At 42.8% G+C, this 19095-nt stretch overlaps 1 protein-coding gene across 11 annotated transcripts in view; it reads right to left on the reverse strand.

The window, feature by feature from the left end:
- The window catches only part of LOC121290334 (type 2 lactosamine alpha-2,3-sialyltransferase-like), a 112327-nt gene that overhangs the window by 40864 nt on the left and 52368 nt on the right, over positions 1-19095 (reverse strand). For 4 of the 11 annotated variants that reach the window (XM_041210670.1, XM_041210664.1, XM_041210666.1 and 1 more), the window contains one exon: positions 838-943. The exons of 1 other annotated variant lie outside the window; for it this stretch is intronic. In XM_041210670.1, the coding sequence (XP_041066604.1) occupies positions 838-932 (95 nt within the window). In that variant the 5' untranslated portion in view covers positions 933-943. Of the gene's footprint in view, positions 1-837; positions 944-1600; positions 1662-10850; positions 10987-14660; positions 14690-19095 lie in introns of those variants that run through there. 6 more of the 11 variants (XM_041210663.1, XM_041210669.1, XM_041210662.1 and 3 more) reach the window with 4 other exon arrangements.

The following is a 19095-nucleotide window of genomic DNA, read 5'->3' on the forward strand; positions in this document are numbered from 1 at the left end:
GAACTTTAGTCTCAAGTAGCTTACTTTGGGAGAATAGACAAGCCCCAAGGAACCTGGAATTGACCCCCACCACACAACAAAACAGTTACCTCCTCAAAGAAGTCAAGGAGGTCACATCTCAAATAGATGTGAAGTACCTTACATAATATAACCAAACTACGCATTTCCATGCCCTCCAATAGTATCAATGATTTCACAACCCTCTTGGGGTGATGAGAGTCATACCTGTAGTCCAAATGCTAACTAACTCTGCAATGGGCCAAAAATGGACACATGAACATGGGTTAATATTCTTATACAGAGTAGTCATTAAGCATCCACTGGAAAATAATTCTTAAAAAAAGCAAGGGGATGGGGATAGGTGAGCACACGGGATGAAAAGCACACGATATTTATACTGTTCAACATAAGAATGATGCTTGAGTAAACATGTCAAGTTGAGAGTGGCATCTTTCAGAGGTAGATTTCAGAGGGTTTTTCCCCCATTAAAGAAAGGGCCTTACAATTTCCCTAGGGGGAATTTTCTAACTGCAGCTGTATGGGGGAAAGCTGAAATAAAGAAACATTAATAAAATTGAATCATCAATCTCTCAGCCCAGTTGTGATGTGTTTCACTTTGTCATTCACTGAAGCAAAAAAGATAATGGAGAGTTGATTCCACGCTTCACTGCAGCACATGCCAACATGAGATAAGGTTACAGGTGCAGCTCCATATTCAGTACACATATTCAAAATGGTAGCCTGGCATAAGCACAGGGAACAGCAATCTACTTTTAATCAAACAGTTAGACATCCAAATATTAAAAACAACAGATAAGCGTTAGAAAAACAACATACCCACTAGATTTAATTTTGTCATACAGTAAGTAATAGGAGAACAATAGGAGAACCATCACCACCAAGAATAGCTTAACGAATCGGCGCTTCTTCATGCTTCCCAGGCCTGAAAGACAAAGGAGAAAAAAAATCTTATTCCTCAATAAATCAGCGTATGCAAATCACAGCCAAAGTTCATCCACTTCCACTTCAGTCTGATTTCTCAGGCTTTTTTTTTAAAAAAAAAAACCTCTGTATATCTCATTTATTTGCATTTAACAGGCAATTTTTAAAGTTAAAATTGTGGACAACAAAACCCCAACTTCTTGATCTCTGCAATCATCAGCCAAGACTCCCCATCAGCAGTGCAAATTCTACTATTTTTATCCACAACACAGTGCCTTGATGTTTCCAAGAAACCAGTTGCCACAAATCATCTGACTACTTGAATGAAAACAATTGCCATTAGCTAGTGGATCAGGCAACTTGGTCTAAATTCACTGCAGAAATACTTTGTTCAGCAGGCCACATCCTTCTTCAAATTCACACACCTCTCAGTGAGATTTTAAACAGGGCATGTTAATGAATGGAACTAAGGAGACAAAAAAACTCTATGCATTCACAATATTCTCAGAATCCTCTTATTGCACTCTGCCTCTTACACTACAAACATGATGAATAACCTAGTTTCTTGGAAACTCAGTTCTAGAATGGTGGACCTGAGAAATGTTAGAGATCAAGATTTTTTTTTATTTAAAGGCCAATCATAGGCTAAAGTATGTACCAAATATTGCCCTTAAGAGTTGCACAAATCACTAAGGTGGTGGTGGTGAGCTGCCTTCTCGAACCGTTGCAGTCCATGTGGTGTAGGTACACCCACAGTGCTGTTAGGGAGGGAGTTCCAGGATCTTGACCCAGTGACAGTGAAGGAACAGCGATATATTTCCGAGTCAGGATGGCGAGTGACTTGAAGGGGAATTTCCAGGTGGTGGTGTTTCCACCTATCTGCAGCTTTTGTTCTTCTAGGTGGTTTGGAAGGTGCTGTTGAAGGAGCTTTGGTGAATTCCTGCAGTGCATCTTGTAGATGGTACACACTGCTGCTACTGTGTATCAGTGGTGGGCAGAGTGAATGTTTGTGGATGTGGTGCCAATCAAGCAGGCTGCTTTGTCCTGGATGGTGTCGAGTTTCTTGAGTGTTGTGGAAGCTGCACTTATCCCGGCAAGTGGGGAGTATTCCATCACACTCCTGACTTGTGTCTTGTAGATGGTGGACAGGCTTTGGGGAGTCAGGAGGTGAGTTACTCATTGCAGTATTCCTAGCCTCTGACCTGCTCTTGTATTTATATGGCTAGTCACAGTATTTATATGGCTAGTCCAGTTCAGTTTCTGGTCAATGGTAGCACACAGGATGTTGACAGTGGGGGATTCAATGACAGTAATGCCGTTGAACATCAAGGGCCGATAGTTGTATTCTCTCTTGTTGGAGATGGTCATTGCCTGACACTTATGTGGCGCAAATGATACTTGCAAATTGTCAGCCCAAGCCTGGATATTGTCCAGGTCTTGCTGCATTTGGACATGTACTGCTTCAGTATCTGAGGAGTCGCAAATGGTGCTGAACACTGTGCAATCATCAGCAAACATTTCCACTTCTGACCTTATGATGGAAGTAAAGTCATTGATGAAGCAGCTGAAGATGGTTGGGCCGAGGACACTAACGAGGAACCTCCTGCAGTGATGTCCTGGAGCCAAGATGACTGACCAGCAACCACAACCATCTTCCTTTGTGCTAGGTCTGACTCCGACCAGCGGAGAGTTTTCTCTCTGATTCCCATTGACTCCAATTTTGCTGGGACACCTTGTTGCCACACTTGGTCAAATGCAGTCACTCTCACCTCACCTCTGGAGTTCAGCTCTTTTGTCCATGTTTGAACCAAGGCTGCATGAGGTCAGGAGCTCTGTCTCCAGCTGAACCCAAACTGGGTATCAGTGAGCAGGTTATTGCTAAGCGAGTGCCATTTGATAGTGCTGTTGATGACCCTTTCCATTACGTTACCAATGATCAAGAGTAGACTGATGGTAATTGGCTGGGTTGGATCTGTCCTGCTTTTTGTGGACAGGACATACCTGGGCAATTTTCCACATAGCTGGGTAGATGTCGATGCTGTAGCTGTACTGGAACAGCTTGACTAGGGACGAGGCAAGTTCTGGAGCACAAGTCTTCAGTACTATTGCCTAAATATCGTCAGGGCCCATAGCCTTTGCAGTATCCAGTGTCTTCAGCCGTTTCTTGATATCACAGGGAGTGAATCAATTTGGCTGAAAAGTGGCATCTAAGATCGCCTGGAAGACAGGAGAGGTTAAATGACAAAAGGGTAGATGGTGCAAAGCAAAAGGTGATGACAACGGTGAAAATTTAAAAAAAAACACAAAAAGATGACTCTCAAAGAACTGTAAATGACAACAGCAGCACTGGTACCAGTACCTACCTACTGACCAAACAAGTGCCAGTACTGATGAAGAGTAATCAATCTAAAATGTTAACTTTGTTTCTCTCTCCATAGATGCTACCCAACATGCTGGGTATTTCCAGGACTCCATTCCATTCTCTCAGTTCCTTCACCTCCGTCGCATCTGTTCCGATGATGCTACCTTCAAAAACAGTTCCTCTGACATGTCCTCCTTCTTCCTTAACCGAGGTTTTCCACCCAGGGTCGTTGACAGGGCCCTCAACCGTGTCCGGCCCATCTCCCGCGCATCCGGCCCATCTCCCGCGCATCCGCCCTCACGCCTTCTCCTCCTTCCCAGAAACATGATAGGGTCCCCCTTGTCCTCACTTATCACCCCACCAGCCTCCGCATTCAAAGGATCATCCTCCGCCATTTCTGCCAACTCCAGCATGATGTCACCACCAAACACATCTTCCCTTCACCCCGTAGGGATCGTTCCCTCCGGGACACCCTGGTCCACTCCTCCATCACCCCCTACTCCTCAACCCCACCTATGGCACCTCCCCATGCCCACGCAAAAGATGCAACACCTGCTCCTTCACTTCCTCTCTCCTCACCGTCCAAGGGCCCAAACACTCCTTTCAAGTGAAGCAGCATTTCACTTGCATTTCCCCCAACTTAGTCTACTGCATTCGTTGCTCCCAATGCGGTCTCCTCTACATTGGAGAGACCAAACGGAAACTGGGCGACCGCTTTGCAGAACACCTACCACCCTGCTCGCTTGCCCACATGTCTGTTCTTGGCTTGTTCCAGTGAAGCCCAACGCAAACTGGAGGAACAGCACCTCATCTTCCGACTAGGCACTTTACAGCCTTCCGGACTGAATATTGAATTCAACAACTTTAGATCTTGAACTCCCTCCTCCATCCCCACCCCCTTTCTGCTTCTTCCCCCTTCCTTTCGTTTTTTCCAATTATTTATATAGATTTTTCTTTTCCTATCTATTTCCACTATTTTTAAATCTTTTATGCCCTGCTAGCCTTTCCACCCCACCCGCACTAGAGCTGTACCTTGAGTGCCCTACCATTCATTCTTAATTAGCACATTCATTTAGATATCACCACCATCAATGCCTCCGTGTTCTTTTGTTCTTTTGTCTGTGACATCTTTTGATTATCTGCTCCTATCACTGCTTGCTTGTCCCTACAACCACACCCCTGCCCCACCTTAAACCAGCTTATATTTCACCCCTTTCCTAAGATTCACTCAGTTCTGTTGAAGGGTCATGAGGACTCGAAACGCCAACTCTTTTCTTCTCCGCCGATGCTGCCAGACCTGCTGAGTTTTTCCAGGTAATTCTGTTTTTGTTTTGGATTTCCAGCATCCACAGTTTTTTATTTTTATCTATGGGTTGTTATTGCCTTGGTGAAGATTTATCTAGGAGTGATTAATTTGGGGATTTGTTTAAAAATTATGGTAGTAATTTGTAGACATGTGTATGTGTTTAAATTTGTTGTTAAATTAATAAATGTTTAATTGAATTTATATAAAAAACCTCAAGGCCTGGTGGTTTTTATTCCTGAATTCAAAACTGCATCTCAAACATACCAATTGAAAATAAAGATTATGGCAGTTGTTTAAAGTTTCCCTCTGGAATTTTAAATAACTTGGCCTTTACCAACTGCTGTGTCATAACAGTAGCTATTCAATTAAGTAAATTGGAACTGTATGAAATCTCTGACTCTAACTCAGAGTCAGAGACTTTTGCGGCAAGCCCAGGGAGGAGGGGAATAGCCCAACAGAAGTTCAAACCTCCAGGGAAATTCCCACAGAGGCCAGTGCATCGGGATTTCCACAGGTACCGAAGCGCACCGTGGGTATATTTGCAGTCTCCGGAGACCAGAAGATCTGGGCCACTTACCAATCAGGAGAATGGCCTGAGGACTTCATGCAGACAAGAACGATCACTCTAAGGAAGAAGCTAAAGACATGTCGATATTCTGACTTCCGTACAATTAGTCTGATTTCCCATGCATCGAAGGTTGCATTGAGAATTGTAACAAAGCTTGTGCGTGTGAAGGCACAGGACTACATCGGAAATTACCAGTTTGGATTCCGCAAAGGAAAAGGAATGAGAGAAGCAATTGGAATTACAAGACTAATTAATGAACGCAGTTTGGACAGGAATTTGGATAGGAAGTATATGTTTATTTTGTAGATTTTGAAAAAGCATTTAATCAAGTTGACTGGATTAAGCTCTTGATAGTACTTTAAGACATAGCAGGAGACTGGAGAGATAGGCAACTCATAAGAAATCTTTACATGGAACAAATAGCACCAGTAAGAATCACCAATGGAGAATCAGAACCATGTGTAACTGGAAGATGTGTTCAACAAGAATGTTGTTTATCACCAGTTCCTTTTGATGTCTACTCAGAAGCAATGATTAAAGAAGTATTTGAAGATGCAGAATCTGGTATTAAGATTTGGCGGGGAAGAACAATAACATCAGTTAGATATGTAGGTGACAAAGCACTTGTAACAAACACAGAAGAACAGTTACAAGGACTGGTAGACTAGTAACAGTAGTGCGAACTTTGGCAAAACCAAAGTGATGCATATCGCATTGTCACCACGAAATATATATTCACATGTTCGCAGAAGGAAGGGAACTAGAACGAGTGCAAGAATTCAAGTACTTGGGAAGCACATTATCTGCAGACAGAAGGTGCGACAAAGAAATAAGAACAAAGATAGCAATGGGAAAGGCCATTATCCTTAACTGGAAAAGATGAATAAACAACTCAAGAAGTAACTTGCAAAGAGCTTGATTCAGAGTGTTGTTTTGTATTGGTGCAAGACTTGGACCCTAGGAAAGATGAGACAAACTTGATAAATAGCTTCACATTGTGGGTATGGAGGAGAATGGAAAGGATCAGCTGGTCAGAAAAAGTAACAAATGATGAAGTGCTGAGAGTGAATGAACAAAAAAATTTGCTGAATGTAAATAGGGACAAACAGAGAGACTGGGAAGGACACATCTTAAGAGGAAATGGATGGACAGAATGATATGGAGGGAGGATTTCATGGAAAAAGAGGAAGAGGAAGGAAGAGAATACTAATGTTGGATAGATTGAAAAAAGTGAAGGAAGTTACTGGCAAATTTTAAAAACAGCACAGGAAGAGCCAAGGACCTGGCCTTCAGACAGAGCACATATGACGATGATGACGACTCTTTCTTAGCCTTATCGCTTCAAAGGAGAACATCCTCATCTTCTCCAGTCTCCCCACATAACTGTATTCCTTTTCTCTGGAGCCATTCTAGTAAATTTCTTCTGTACCCTCTTTAAGGTCTAAATATCGTTCCTAAAGGGCGATGCCCAAAACTGAAAACAATACTACAGCTGAAGCCAAACTTTTCTACCTCCCAGTTTCCATTCTGTTGAGTACAAACACAGCCATGGAAACGGATTTCCAGTCCACCAGTATTTGGCAGCAGTTATAAATGGGTGGCTTAAAAAATGAAGCCTAATTTTACTTCAAAATCATTTAACTTATCTCATAATTCAACGTTTTTAGCACCACATATTTCACTTTGCTGTGTTATTTGCATTGCTTAATTCTCCATCCTCTCAAGTAATGCATTCCAGATCTTAACAGCCCTCCTGTGTGAAAAACTTCTTATTTCCCCAACTCAAAACTCCTTGCAAAATTTAATCATTAAGTCTCTCCTTAACCTTTGCTGTGGTCAGGAAAACAATCCCAACTTCTCCAATCTCTTCACATGGTTGAACTCCCTCAACTCCTGGTTAACTTCCTTTGTGCTTATTAAAATGTGGTGCCCAGAATTGTGCACAACAGCTGAAGCCTAACCCGTGATTTGCAAAGGTTTAGCATGATTTCCTTATTTTTGATTCAATGTCCCTGTTTACAAAGCCTCACATCACCTTTCTTAATCACCTTCTAAACTTTCCTGCCACCTTCAAAAAGTTGTGAACAGACACCTCCAAGTCCTTCTGCACTTGGACCCTCTTCAAAATAGTCCCCTTTAAATTATATGTTATTCCTCCCACATGCATCACTTCATGCTTATCCATATTAAATTGAATCTTCCATGTGTTTGACTTTTCCATAGAGTTGATGAGGGGGAGCCAGTGGATGTGGTTTATTTGGACTTTCAGAAGGCTTTCAACAAAGTCCCACATAAGAGATGGCGTGTAAAATTAAAGTGCATGGAATTAGCGGTAGTGTGTTGAGATGGATAGAAAACTGATTGGCAGATAGGAAACAATGAGTAGGAATAAACAGGTCTTTTTCCAAATGGCAGGCAGTGACTAGTGGGGTACCGCAGTGATCGGTGCTGGGACCCCAGTTATTCACAATATATATTAATGTCTTAGATGAGGAAACTACATGTAATATCTCCAATTTTGCAGATGACACAAAGCTGGATGGGAGGATGAGCTGTGAGGAGGATGCAGATATGCTTCAGTGTGATTTGGACAAGCTGAGTGAGTGGGCAAATGCATGGCAGATGCAGTATAATGTGGATAAATGTGAGGTTATCCATTTTGGTAGCAAAAACACAAAGGCAGATTATTATCTGAATGGCTATAAATTAAGAGAGGGGAATATGCAACGAGACCTGGGTGTCCGTATACACCAGTCGCTGAAAGTAAGCATGCAGGTGCAGCAGGTGGTAAAGGCGGCAAATGGTATATTGGCCTTCAAAGCCAGAGGATTTGAGTACAGGAACAGGGATGTCTTGCTACAATTGTAAAGGGCCTTGGTGAGACCACACCTGGAATATTGTGTGCAGTTTTGGTCTCCTTATCTGAGGAAGGATGTACTTGCTACAGAGGGAGTGCAGCAAAGGTTTACCCAACTGATTCCTGGGATGGCGGGACTGACATATGAGGAGAGATTGAGTCGATTAAGAATATATTCACTGGAGTTCAGAAGAAAGAGGGGGGATCTCATAGAAACCTATAAAATTCTAACAGGGCTAGACAGGGTAGATGCAGGAAGGATGTTCCTAATGGTGGGGGAGTCCAGAACCAGGGGTCACAGTCTGAGGATACGAGGTAGACCATTTAGGACTGAGATGAGGAGAAACTTCTTCACCCAGAGAGCGGTGAGCCTGTGGAATTCGTTACCACAGGAAGTAGTTGAGACCAAAACATTGTATGTTTTCATGAAGGAGTTAGATACAGCTCTTGGGACGAAAGGGATCAAAAGGTATGGGGAGAAAGTGGGAGCAGGATATTGAGTTGGATGATCAGCCATGATCATAATGAATGGTGCAGTAGGCTCGAAGAGCCAAATGGCCTACTCCTGCTCCTAGTTTCTATGTTTCTATCAGTTTGTCTAACTCCTTCTGAAGTCCACTACCATAATACTACAATTCATTATATGGCCAAGTTTTGCATATCTAGAAACTTTGAAATTGTAGTCCTTACATCCTAGACCATGCCAGATCGGAGCTAGATTACAGATGGAGGGATCGAGAAACTATCATAAAAGATGAGGAAATCTGGACATATTATACTCAACTTCACTTATGCCCAAAATTCCACGATGCTCCAGGCTATTAATTTGATTTAAATGCCGACTGTACATGTATCTGCTCTTGGGTAAATCTTAAGGTCAAATTACATACTATTTTCTGTTGAAGAAATTTTTCTGTAGCTTTGTAGGCTCCTCACTCCGGCAAGAGTCAGAAAGGACTAGCAGGCAATGGCTGCTTTTCCCCCCTAGATCTAAAACATTTTCCTCTCATAAGACAAATATTTGCACGCATATGAAAGTCCGATAGTCCTAGCTGTCAAAATGCATTGTAGACTTTGCTCAGGTGAGGCCGAATATACACTATTTATCATTTAAAGATTAGTACTGTGTAAGAGTCTTAAGTATTTTCAGGACATCTGATCTGAAGTAATTGACTAAAAGTTATGTGCTTTTATTACTTGATAGTCAATGAGTTTTGTCTATCTTTTGGGGGATTAAATTATTTGTAATTTTGTAAGGAAATTTTGAATCAAAGAGATTAATTATGTTCCTTAATCTATGTGCTCAATTCTTATATTAACTTATTAAAATAAAAAGTGCAGGTTAGACAGCAAGACGGTGAGCAGTTGGGATTGGGGGAGGCAAGAGAGGGTCTCATAGTCTTTGGTTGCACCAAGAGGGTGGTAATGAGATTTACAGCATTGGGTCCTGGTTTTTACTGCAGAGGAGGATCTAGATTGTGGCAGCACTGAGGCGAGGATTCTGAGATTTGGCTGAATTGGGGACAGGATCCTACAGTTTTACAGTATATGCAGATAGCTTTGGGCTTTAGAAGTAGGAGAGCAACCCTTTGTTTGACAACACTAAATTGGAAGTCTTGGAACTTGGCAGTATTGTGGTGGGGGGTACATCATAGGTGTTACTTAGCCCACTCCTCCTCCAAAGATTATAGTCTCCAAAATAAAGGAACTGCTGTCAATATCCTCATGGCAATAGTTACCTTATTACTTTCTTTTACACAAAGCATTCCTCATAACATTCCCCTCCTATTTAAGTATGGCATTCTTCAGTTAGCCTGAACTCAGGACCTATTCTGTAGTGAAGTGTTTTATGACAGCTAAGGGTTATACGTTTGATTGAATTTCTCTGCAGGGGAGAAATGGATTGTTTCCAAATTGAGTCTCAAAATAACTTATTAGTCAGAAGCACTTGAGCAAGAACCATTCTTTTATGAAGAGCAACAGCTTGACAGTATAATTCATGACTGGTCTGGTACAGGATCAAACTAAACTCAATTTCAGTGTTATTGTTCTGTGTTAAATCAACAGCTAATTATCAGAAACTACCTAAGCATCATCACCAGTGGAAAGATGCAGGTTAAATTATCCCCATTGCTCATTTACTGACAGCCCAAATGGCCATATTTGTGTTGGGCATCTGTCACCTTGTCTGGACTCAACAAAAACACAAAATGTAAATTTCTGTTAGCCTGCACGTTACAAAGGAGCTAAATTCAACTGAACTTATTAGAGAGTTCAGGTATTCAGAACACCCAAATCTGAACTTTGAATTTTAGCAGAAAACTAGCAAGTAGGGAAAAGGCTTTCCCAATTTGCTAGGTTTTTTTTTATATTTATGATAAAAAACATAGATATAACAGTCACTTGCATCCATTTTCAAACTCAGTCCTTGGTTAAATTCTACCTATTGTTTCCATGCCCATTTTGCACCGTGTACCATTTTTACAGGCAGGCAAGGGTCACATTACAATACAAAAGTCCAGGGCAAGATTTTTAAAAAAGCTTGGCACCATTGCTTTCTTGTGGACTAAGGGTGCTTTGTCCAAGTCCCACAAGCAAACAGCAGGCTGCTCCTTCATCCGACTGTCCGCAACCAACACATTTCCTTGACGGCCGCAGTCTGTTTTCTTACGTCCAACCTCATTGGTTTGCTTCCCACTCCCAATTGCTAAAAAAGGCTCATTTCCTTGAATCCATTACAAAAAACTATCACTCCATTGAATAATCCACATCCCTTTTTATTACCAAGACTTTTACAAGATCAAACACAACTCACTCTTGCTCTGCTCATCAGCAACACATACGGTGGAGAGTCTGGTTCCTGGCATAAAGTTTACTCTTAAAATTTCAATACTTCCTCCAGTGCACTGCGTGTGAATAGTCATCCGGAATTAATCTTTTAGTTACGCTGGTTCCTACGGTGTTAAACACTGAAGGTCAAGACAACCAGTTATACAGCTTTGATGCAGAATGTGTATACCTAAACATAGGCACAACATCATTTTGCAAACTTGAGATTAGATTAACCCATGCCTGAACTGCTGTCATTCCACCTATTAATTCATGGACAGTGCCAGCATTAAACAGTGTGACTTGCACAATTATAAATACATTCTTAATACATTATCTGTATCCAATGAAGGACAGAGTAGATAACTGTTATGAACGAAAAATGCACCTCTACATAGGCTTGCAAAGAAAACATACTTGAAAGTATTATCCCAGAATCTGCCAGCTCTAAAAGTAAAACATTTGCTATCATTTGGGATGTTACTTTTCACTTGATAAATAGCTATCCCTTCTATTAGAATTACATTACCTACCTAGCTGAAACAGCATGCAATAAACAGAAGTAAGCGATCCCACAACCAATGGATCAGATCAAAGCTCCACAGTCCTGCTACATCCAGTCATGAATGGTGGTTGACAATTAAACAACGATCCAGAGGAGGCAGCTCCGCAAATGTTTCCATCCTCAATGATAGGAGGGCCCAGTACATCAGTGCAAAAGAGAAGGCTGGAGCATTTGCAACCATCTTCAGCCAGAAATGTCAAGTGGATGGTCCATCTCTTCCTCCTCCTGAGGTCCCCAGCATCACAGATGCCAGTCTTCAGCCAATTTCATTCACTCCACGTGATCTCAAGAAATGGCTGAAGGCAATGGATACTGCAAAGCCCCTGACAACATTCTGGCAGTGGTACCAAGGACTTGTTTTTTATTAGTTCATGGGATGTAGGTGTTGCTGACTTGGCCAGCAATTATTGCTCATCCCTAATTGCCCTCGAGAAGTGGTGGTGAGCTGCCTTCTTGAACCGCTGCAGCCCATGTGGTGTAGGTACACCCACAGTGCTGTTAGGAAGGAAGTTCCAGGATTTTGACAGTGAAGGAACGGCGATATACTTCCAAGTCAGGAAGGTGAGTGGCTTGGTGGGGGAACTTCCAGGTGGTGGCATCCCTATGTGTATGCTGCTCTCATCCTTCTTGTGCTCCACAACTAGCTGTGCCCCTAGCCAAGCTATTCCCCTAGCCAAGCTATTCCAGAACACTACAACACTGGCATCAACCTGACAATGTGGAAAATTGCCCAGGTATGTCCTGTCAACAAAAAGCAGGAAAAATCCAATCTGGCCAATTACCTCTCCATCAGTCAACTCTCAATCATCAAAGCGATGGAACGTGTTGTCGACAATGCTATTAAGTGGTACTTACTCAGCAATAACCTTCTCACTAACACTCAGTTCAGCTTCTGCAAGGGCCACTCAGCTCCTGACCTCATTACAGCTTTGGTCCAAACATGGACAAAAGAACTGAACTCCAGAGGTGAAATGAGGATGACGGCTCTTGACCAACTGTGGCATCAAGGATCCCTAGCATAACTGAAGTCAATGGGAATCAGGGGAAAAGCTCCCACTTGTTGAAATCATACTACCACAAAGAAAAATGATGGTGATTGTTGGAGGTCAATCACCTCAGTCCCAGGACATCGCTGCAGAAGTTCCTCAGTGCAGTGCCCTAGGCCTAACCATCTTCGGTTGCTTCACCAATGACCTTCCCTCTATCACAGGCTGGGACTTTCCAGCCTCACCTGCCAAAAGATCCCACTGAAAATCAATGGACTTTTGGCTGGCAAGCCACATCCCCAGCAGCGGGTCCCACCATGGCAGGGCCAGAAAATCCCAGCCATAAGGTCAGAAGTGGGGATGCTCGCTGATGATTGTACAATGATCAGTAGCATTCGCGACTCCTCAAATACTGAAACAGTCTTTGTCCAGATGCAGCAAGGTCTGGACGACATCTGGCTTCAGCTGATAAGTGGCAAGTAATATTCGCACCACACAAGTGCCAGACAATGACCATCTCCAATGAGAGAGAATCTAATCCTCTTCCCTTGACATTCAATGGCATTACCTTCGCTTCATCCCCAACTATCAGCATCAGGGGTTTATCATTGACCAGAAACTGAACTGGAATAGCCATATAAATACTGTGGCTACAAGAGCAGGTCAGAGGCTGGGGATTCTGTAGCAAACAAGTCACCTCCTGACTCCCCAAATCCTGCCCACCATCTACAAGGCACAAGTCAGGAGTCTGACTGAATACTCTCCATTTTCTGGATGAGTGCAGCTCCAACACTCAAGAAGCTTAATACCATCCAGGACAAAGAAATCCACTGGATTGGCACTCCACCCACCACTTTAAACCACCACCTTAAACATTTACTCCCTCTACCACCAATGCACAGTAGCACCAATGTATACTGCCTACAAGATAAATGCAGAAACTCATCAAACTTCCTTCAACAGCAGCTTCCTTTCTTTGGGAGGCAGGGGGAACCGACAAATGTTCTGAAATCTACCTCTGAAAGATGCCACTCAACTTGGCAGGTTTACTCAAGGGTCATTCTTGTGTTGAACAGTATAAATATCATGTGTTTTTCGTCCCTTGTGCTCGTCTACACCCACTCCCATGCTTTTTTAAGAATTATTTTCCAGTGGATGGCTTAATGGCTAATCTGCATAAGAATATTAATTCATGTTCTTGTGTCCATTTTTGGACCATTGCAGAGTTAGTTAGCATTTTTGATGGACTACAGGTATGACTCTCATCACACCAAGAGGTTTGTGAAATCATTGATACTATTGGAGTGCATGGAAATGCGTAATTTGGTTATATTATGTAAGGCACTTCACATCCATTTGAGATGTGACCTCCTTGACTTCTTTGAGGAGGTAGCTGTTTTGTTGTGTGGTGAGAGTCAATTCCAGGTTCTTTGGGGCTTGTCTATTCTCCCAAAGTAAGCTAATTGAGACTATAGTTCCTAAGAACCATTATTCTTTATTTACAGCCACTATGTACATATTGGGGCCTCTACACGAGGTTGGAACCCCTCCTTCCAGATCTCTGTTAATCATGTGATCTGACATTATTACATCAGCATCATGTATGCTTCTGATGTTAATCCACTACTCTCCCCCCGTATCCATATCATATTTACATCCTCCGACATCTCCACCCGCAAATCTCGGACTTAGTCTCAGGTTAGTCTCTGAGGTGCATTGACAACTGATCTTGTTCTGATCTCCTTTTGAAGTTGAGGATATTCCATTCTCTTTCTTCTGTCAGTGTGAATGATCTTTTCCTGAGATACAGATACCTGACAGATACTTGTCGATGATCTTTTATCAGAAGTGGCAAAAGTCAGGTGGTATAACGGGCTTTAAGCAGATACAGATCCAGGGAGCGGAAGGAAGGGTTGATTAACAAAAGGGCAGATTTTTTTTATTCATTCATATGATGCGGGCTTCCATGGCTGGGCCAGCATTTATTGCCCATCCGTAGTTGCCCTTGAGAAGTAGGTAGTGAGCTGCCTTCTTGAACTGCTTCTACTACCTAGAAGAACAAGGACACCAGATGCATGGGAACACCACAACCTGCAAGTTCCCCTCCAAACCACACAACCTCCTGACGAGAACTATATCGCTGTTCCAGCTGGGTCAAAATCTTGGAACTCCCTTCCTAACAGCACTGTGAAGGTACCTACAGCGTATGGACTGCAAGGGTTCTAGAAGCTGGCTCACCCATCACCTTCTCAAGGGCAGTTATAGATGGGAAACAAATGCTGCTCGAGCCAGCAACACCCATATCCTGTGAACAAATAAATAAAAAGAATTAATCATCTAATGTTCATCTCAGAGTTCCACAGTGCTTAAACATTAGTTAGGAGCAATTAACTTAATTTTTGCACCCCTGACTTCAGAGCTGCATTGGGTGCTAAATGGAAAAAACTATTTTTAAACACATTATTGGCCAATAATCCAATGACATTGCAGATAGGAGGTTGAGACCAACAAAATACTGAGATCATGTAGGGATTTGGGGCTTGGGATAAGTGGACCTAAATGGGTGAAATGGGAAGAAGGCCAGAGAAGTGGACAAGGAGGTGAATTCGGGAAAAAGAGGATGGAGGATAGGGACAGTGGAAGAGGAAGAGGGAACAAAAGCTGGGGGCAGCAAACTTTGTCAAAGGGGAGATAATAATATGTTGTAAAACATTAGGAAATACTTACAGTGAAATATTGCAATCTTATGCCCTTGTAGAGTTAGTATCACATTTAAGGCAGGAGAGTTCAGGCATTTTGGTTGAGAGTTTTGCACCTAACATCATTTACGATAATAGGGCTTTTTTTAAAAACGAAAAAGTATATATTTTACAGCATCCAACTTAGGCTCCACCAAACTGCTTCTGGTGGGTTTTTGATCTGAAAGGTTAAAGGGCATTCCTTTTGCAGAATAAAAAGTCTGTGCCCTCTAGTGGCTGGAGGAGTACTTGCCTACTAAGGCACTAAATCTCTCACCACCAACCAATATGCAATAATAAAATTCACCATTGCTTAATTTATTTGAAATCCAGATAATGACTAAACAAACAAAGAAACAAACAAACAAACAATCTGTTATTTTGACCTGCGTTATTTAATAAAACCTAAAATGCTAGAAATACTCGGCAGGTCTGGCAGCATCTGTGGAGAAAAGAGGCAAGCAATGGGGCTCTCACTACCATATGGAGAGTCGGGGACAGCCCCACATCACCTCCTTGGGGTAAGGCCCACCATATTAAATGCCAATCAGGAACTTAAGAGGCTAGCAGCAGACCATCCCTAGGTCAAGGACCCCGGGACAGAAATCCTGCCCCACCAATCGGAGGCCAGCAGTTGTCCACTGCAGGCAACCCCAGCAAGAGCAGTGGTAGCTGCTGGCAATACACCAGAGGCTGCGAATCAGCAATGGTCCCCCTCCAAGGCAAGGGAGAGGGATGGGGGTCGCAGGGTGGGTGACTCTCACTGGGCAGCCTCACTTACCTTTGCCCAGTCCCTTGATCAAGTACAGAGTGCCATTGATCGACGGATTCCCCCCCACTCATCCCAGTGGACATTAACTGTCCACTTCAGGGCCTCAGTTGGCATCAGGGCAGGAGGGCATTAAATTCCACCCAGAATTATCGTTTTAAGTTGATGACCTTTTGTCAAAGTTTTTAATGTAGCTGACACCGTTAGCTGCTTGTGGGTCCTACCATGTCAATTTTGAATGGTAGAGGTAAACTGCCATCTGCAGAAACCCAGCGCTTCAGGAGTAGTTGAAAAGGATACTGTGTCTCACATCTTCAGACCAACCCAGCCGTGGCTCCCCCTTTTGGAGGACCAGCTTCTGCTCTGAGATTCCATCTGTTCTGTTGACTGTGCATCAGATGGAGCCATTGTGGCCCTGGAATTGCCTGACAATTATCAGTGGGTTAACTATGGGTTACAGGAGCCAAGTTGGAATGTTTTGATTTGGACATCTCACGCATTAGTTAAAATCAAAATATTACGCCTATTTATTTCAACTGAACCACTCTTTATAAAATGAATAAAAGGGATACAGTCTAATTCAGGGTTTCCCAAACTGTGGGTCAGGACCCCCACTGGGGTCACGCGATGTGATCTTGGGGGCATTAATGGCTGCTGTGAAACTTGGATTGGTTTCTGAGAATTGTGAGACCCCTTTAAATCATCACTTTTTTTGTTGGTGGGTGTGGACTGTGGACTGGTTGCCTCTGCTGCAAAAAGGACAGTGAATAGGCATGTGTTTGGTTTCTCATTTGGAAAACCCCTGCCTTTTCATCAACTTTTGCCACAAGGGAGATTGGGCAGGGGGAGAGCAGTGCAGGGGGAGAGAGGTGGGGCATGCTCAAGTCCTCCCCCCACTCAACAACTGAAGTTTCCCCCACCCACTCGGTGGTCAAACCACCTAAATATTCACCCCGGGGTCTCACAAAGTCTGAGGCATTAAAATGGAAAACGTTTGGGAAGCACTAGTCTAATTAAAACATTTTGTGTGTGAAAACCGAGGGTCCAATTTTCCAAATGCACATTCCTGCACAGATGGAAAATTATGGAAAGCACACCCATGATGTTCTTAAAAAACGCACCTAGTAGGCAGGACTCCACGTATTCAGAAAGTTGATTTTTAAATTCAAGCTAAGTGTCTATCATCAAGACTTTCCTCAGGGCTACGTATCCATAATTTTGGCAGAAGTTCATTGGAAACCCCATTTATTCAGGTAAGCAGTGTTTCCATCAAAGGAGAAGTTCCATGGAAATACATCCCCAATGTTTTAAGATTTGGATTAGTGATCTGTTACAAGATTTAGCAACACATTGCTAAATAGCTACATAGCGGCCGTAAAAGTGGATAAATCCGCAGGCTCAGATGAGATGTATCCCAGGGTGCTGAGGGAGGCAAAGGAAGAGATATCAGGGGTCCTGGCAGTAATCTTCAAATCCTATCTGGCCATGGGTGAGGTGCTAGAGGACTGGAGGACTTCTAATGTTGTCCCCATTATTAAAAAAGGGAGGAAGGGATAGACCAGGAAATTACAAGCCAGTCAGTCTAACCTCGATGGTGAGGAAGTTACTAGAAAGAGTTCTGATATATTCTGTCCGCACTTGGAGAGACATGGATTAATCGGGGATAGTCAGCATGGACTTGTTAAGGGAAGGTCGTGTTTGACAAATTTGATTGAATTTTTTGAGGAGGTACCAGTTGTGTTAATGAGGGTAATGCATTTGATGTGGTCTACATGGACTTTAGCAAGGCTTTTGATAAGGTCCCTCATGGCAGACTGGTCAAGAAACTAAGAGATCATGGGATCCAAAATTGGCTGAGAGGCAGGAAGCAGAGGGTGACTGGAAGCCTATTTCCAGTGGGGTTCCGCAGGGCTCAGTGCTGGGGTCCTTGCTGTTTGTGATGTAAATAAATGATCAAGAAGTTAGTGGATGACACAAAAATTGGCGGGGTAGTAAATAGTGAGGAGGATAGCAGTAACTGCAACAGGATATCAATGCACTGGTCAGGTAAGTAGAGCAGTGGCAAATGGAATTCAACCCGGAAAAATGTGAGGTAATGCCTCACAATTTTTTTGTAATTTCAGATTTTCAGCATCCAGTGTTTTGCTTTTATTTTAATGTTTCAGGTCATTGACCTTTCATTTGCTTTTGATTTACGTAGCTCAGTATCACATTTTTCTTTAGGTACGTGCTTTAATCACTGAAATACAGTTACCACATTTTTCACACAGGAATTTCTCACAAACAACAATAAAAAGTTTGGCCAGTTAACTTAAATGTCTGATTTAAAAACATCAACCTAGGAAATGGGGAGGGCTAACAAGGCAAGGGATTACACTATGAATGGTAGGACCCTGGAAGGTGCTGAAGATCAGAGGGAACAAAAACGGAAAATGCTGGAAAAATTCAGCAGGTCTAACAGCATCTGTGGAGTTAAAAAAAGAGTTAACGTTTTAAGTCCTTATGACTATTCTTCAGAGCTAAAGAGAAGTAAAAACGTAATGAAATTTATACTGTTTAAGGGAGGGTGAAGCAGGTGAAGCTGGATAGGAGGCCAGTGACAGATGGAGGCAAAGGAGAGATTGCCAGAGATGTCATGGGCAAAAGGACGAAGGGGTGTTAACGATAATGATACTGGCTAAAGGAGGTGCTGCTGGTGGCATTAAGGTCAGAGAGCACAATGTGATAATGGCAGGACAAGGGTAAGCGCTCTGGAAAGAACAGCATAAACAAGTGAGAGATGTCCCTTGTGGGGGTGGGGTGGGGGGAGGGGACAGTGGTGGGAAAAACGACTGTTTTATCCCCATCTTTTATCCTATTTTCAATGAATAAAAATGAATTCAAATAAAAATAAAAATAAGTGGATAAGAAATAAAAATAAGATCAGAGGGACCTTGGTGTGCATATCCACAGATCCCTGAAGTTAGCAGGCCAGGTAGATAAGGTGGTTAAGAAGGTATGTGGGATACTTGTATTCTATACCCCCTCTAATAAAGGCAAGAGCAGGGAGTGCTGGAATTGGTTAGGCCACTACTGGAGTACCGCTTGTAGTTCTGGTTGTCACATTATAGAAAGGATGTGATTGCACTGAAGAGGGTGCAGAGAAGATTTACCAGGATGCTGCCTGGGCTGGA

The sequence above is a fragment of the Carcharodon carcharias genome, chromosome 18 (assembly GCF_017639515.1).
Source record: "Carcharodon carcharias isolate sCarCar2 chromosome 18, sCarCar2.pri, whole genome shotgun sequence".
Lineage (NCBI taxonomy): Eukaryota > Metazoa > Chordata > Chondrichthyes > Lamniformes > Lamnidae > Carcharodon > Carcharodon carcharias.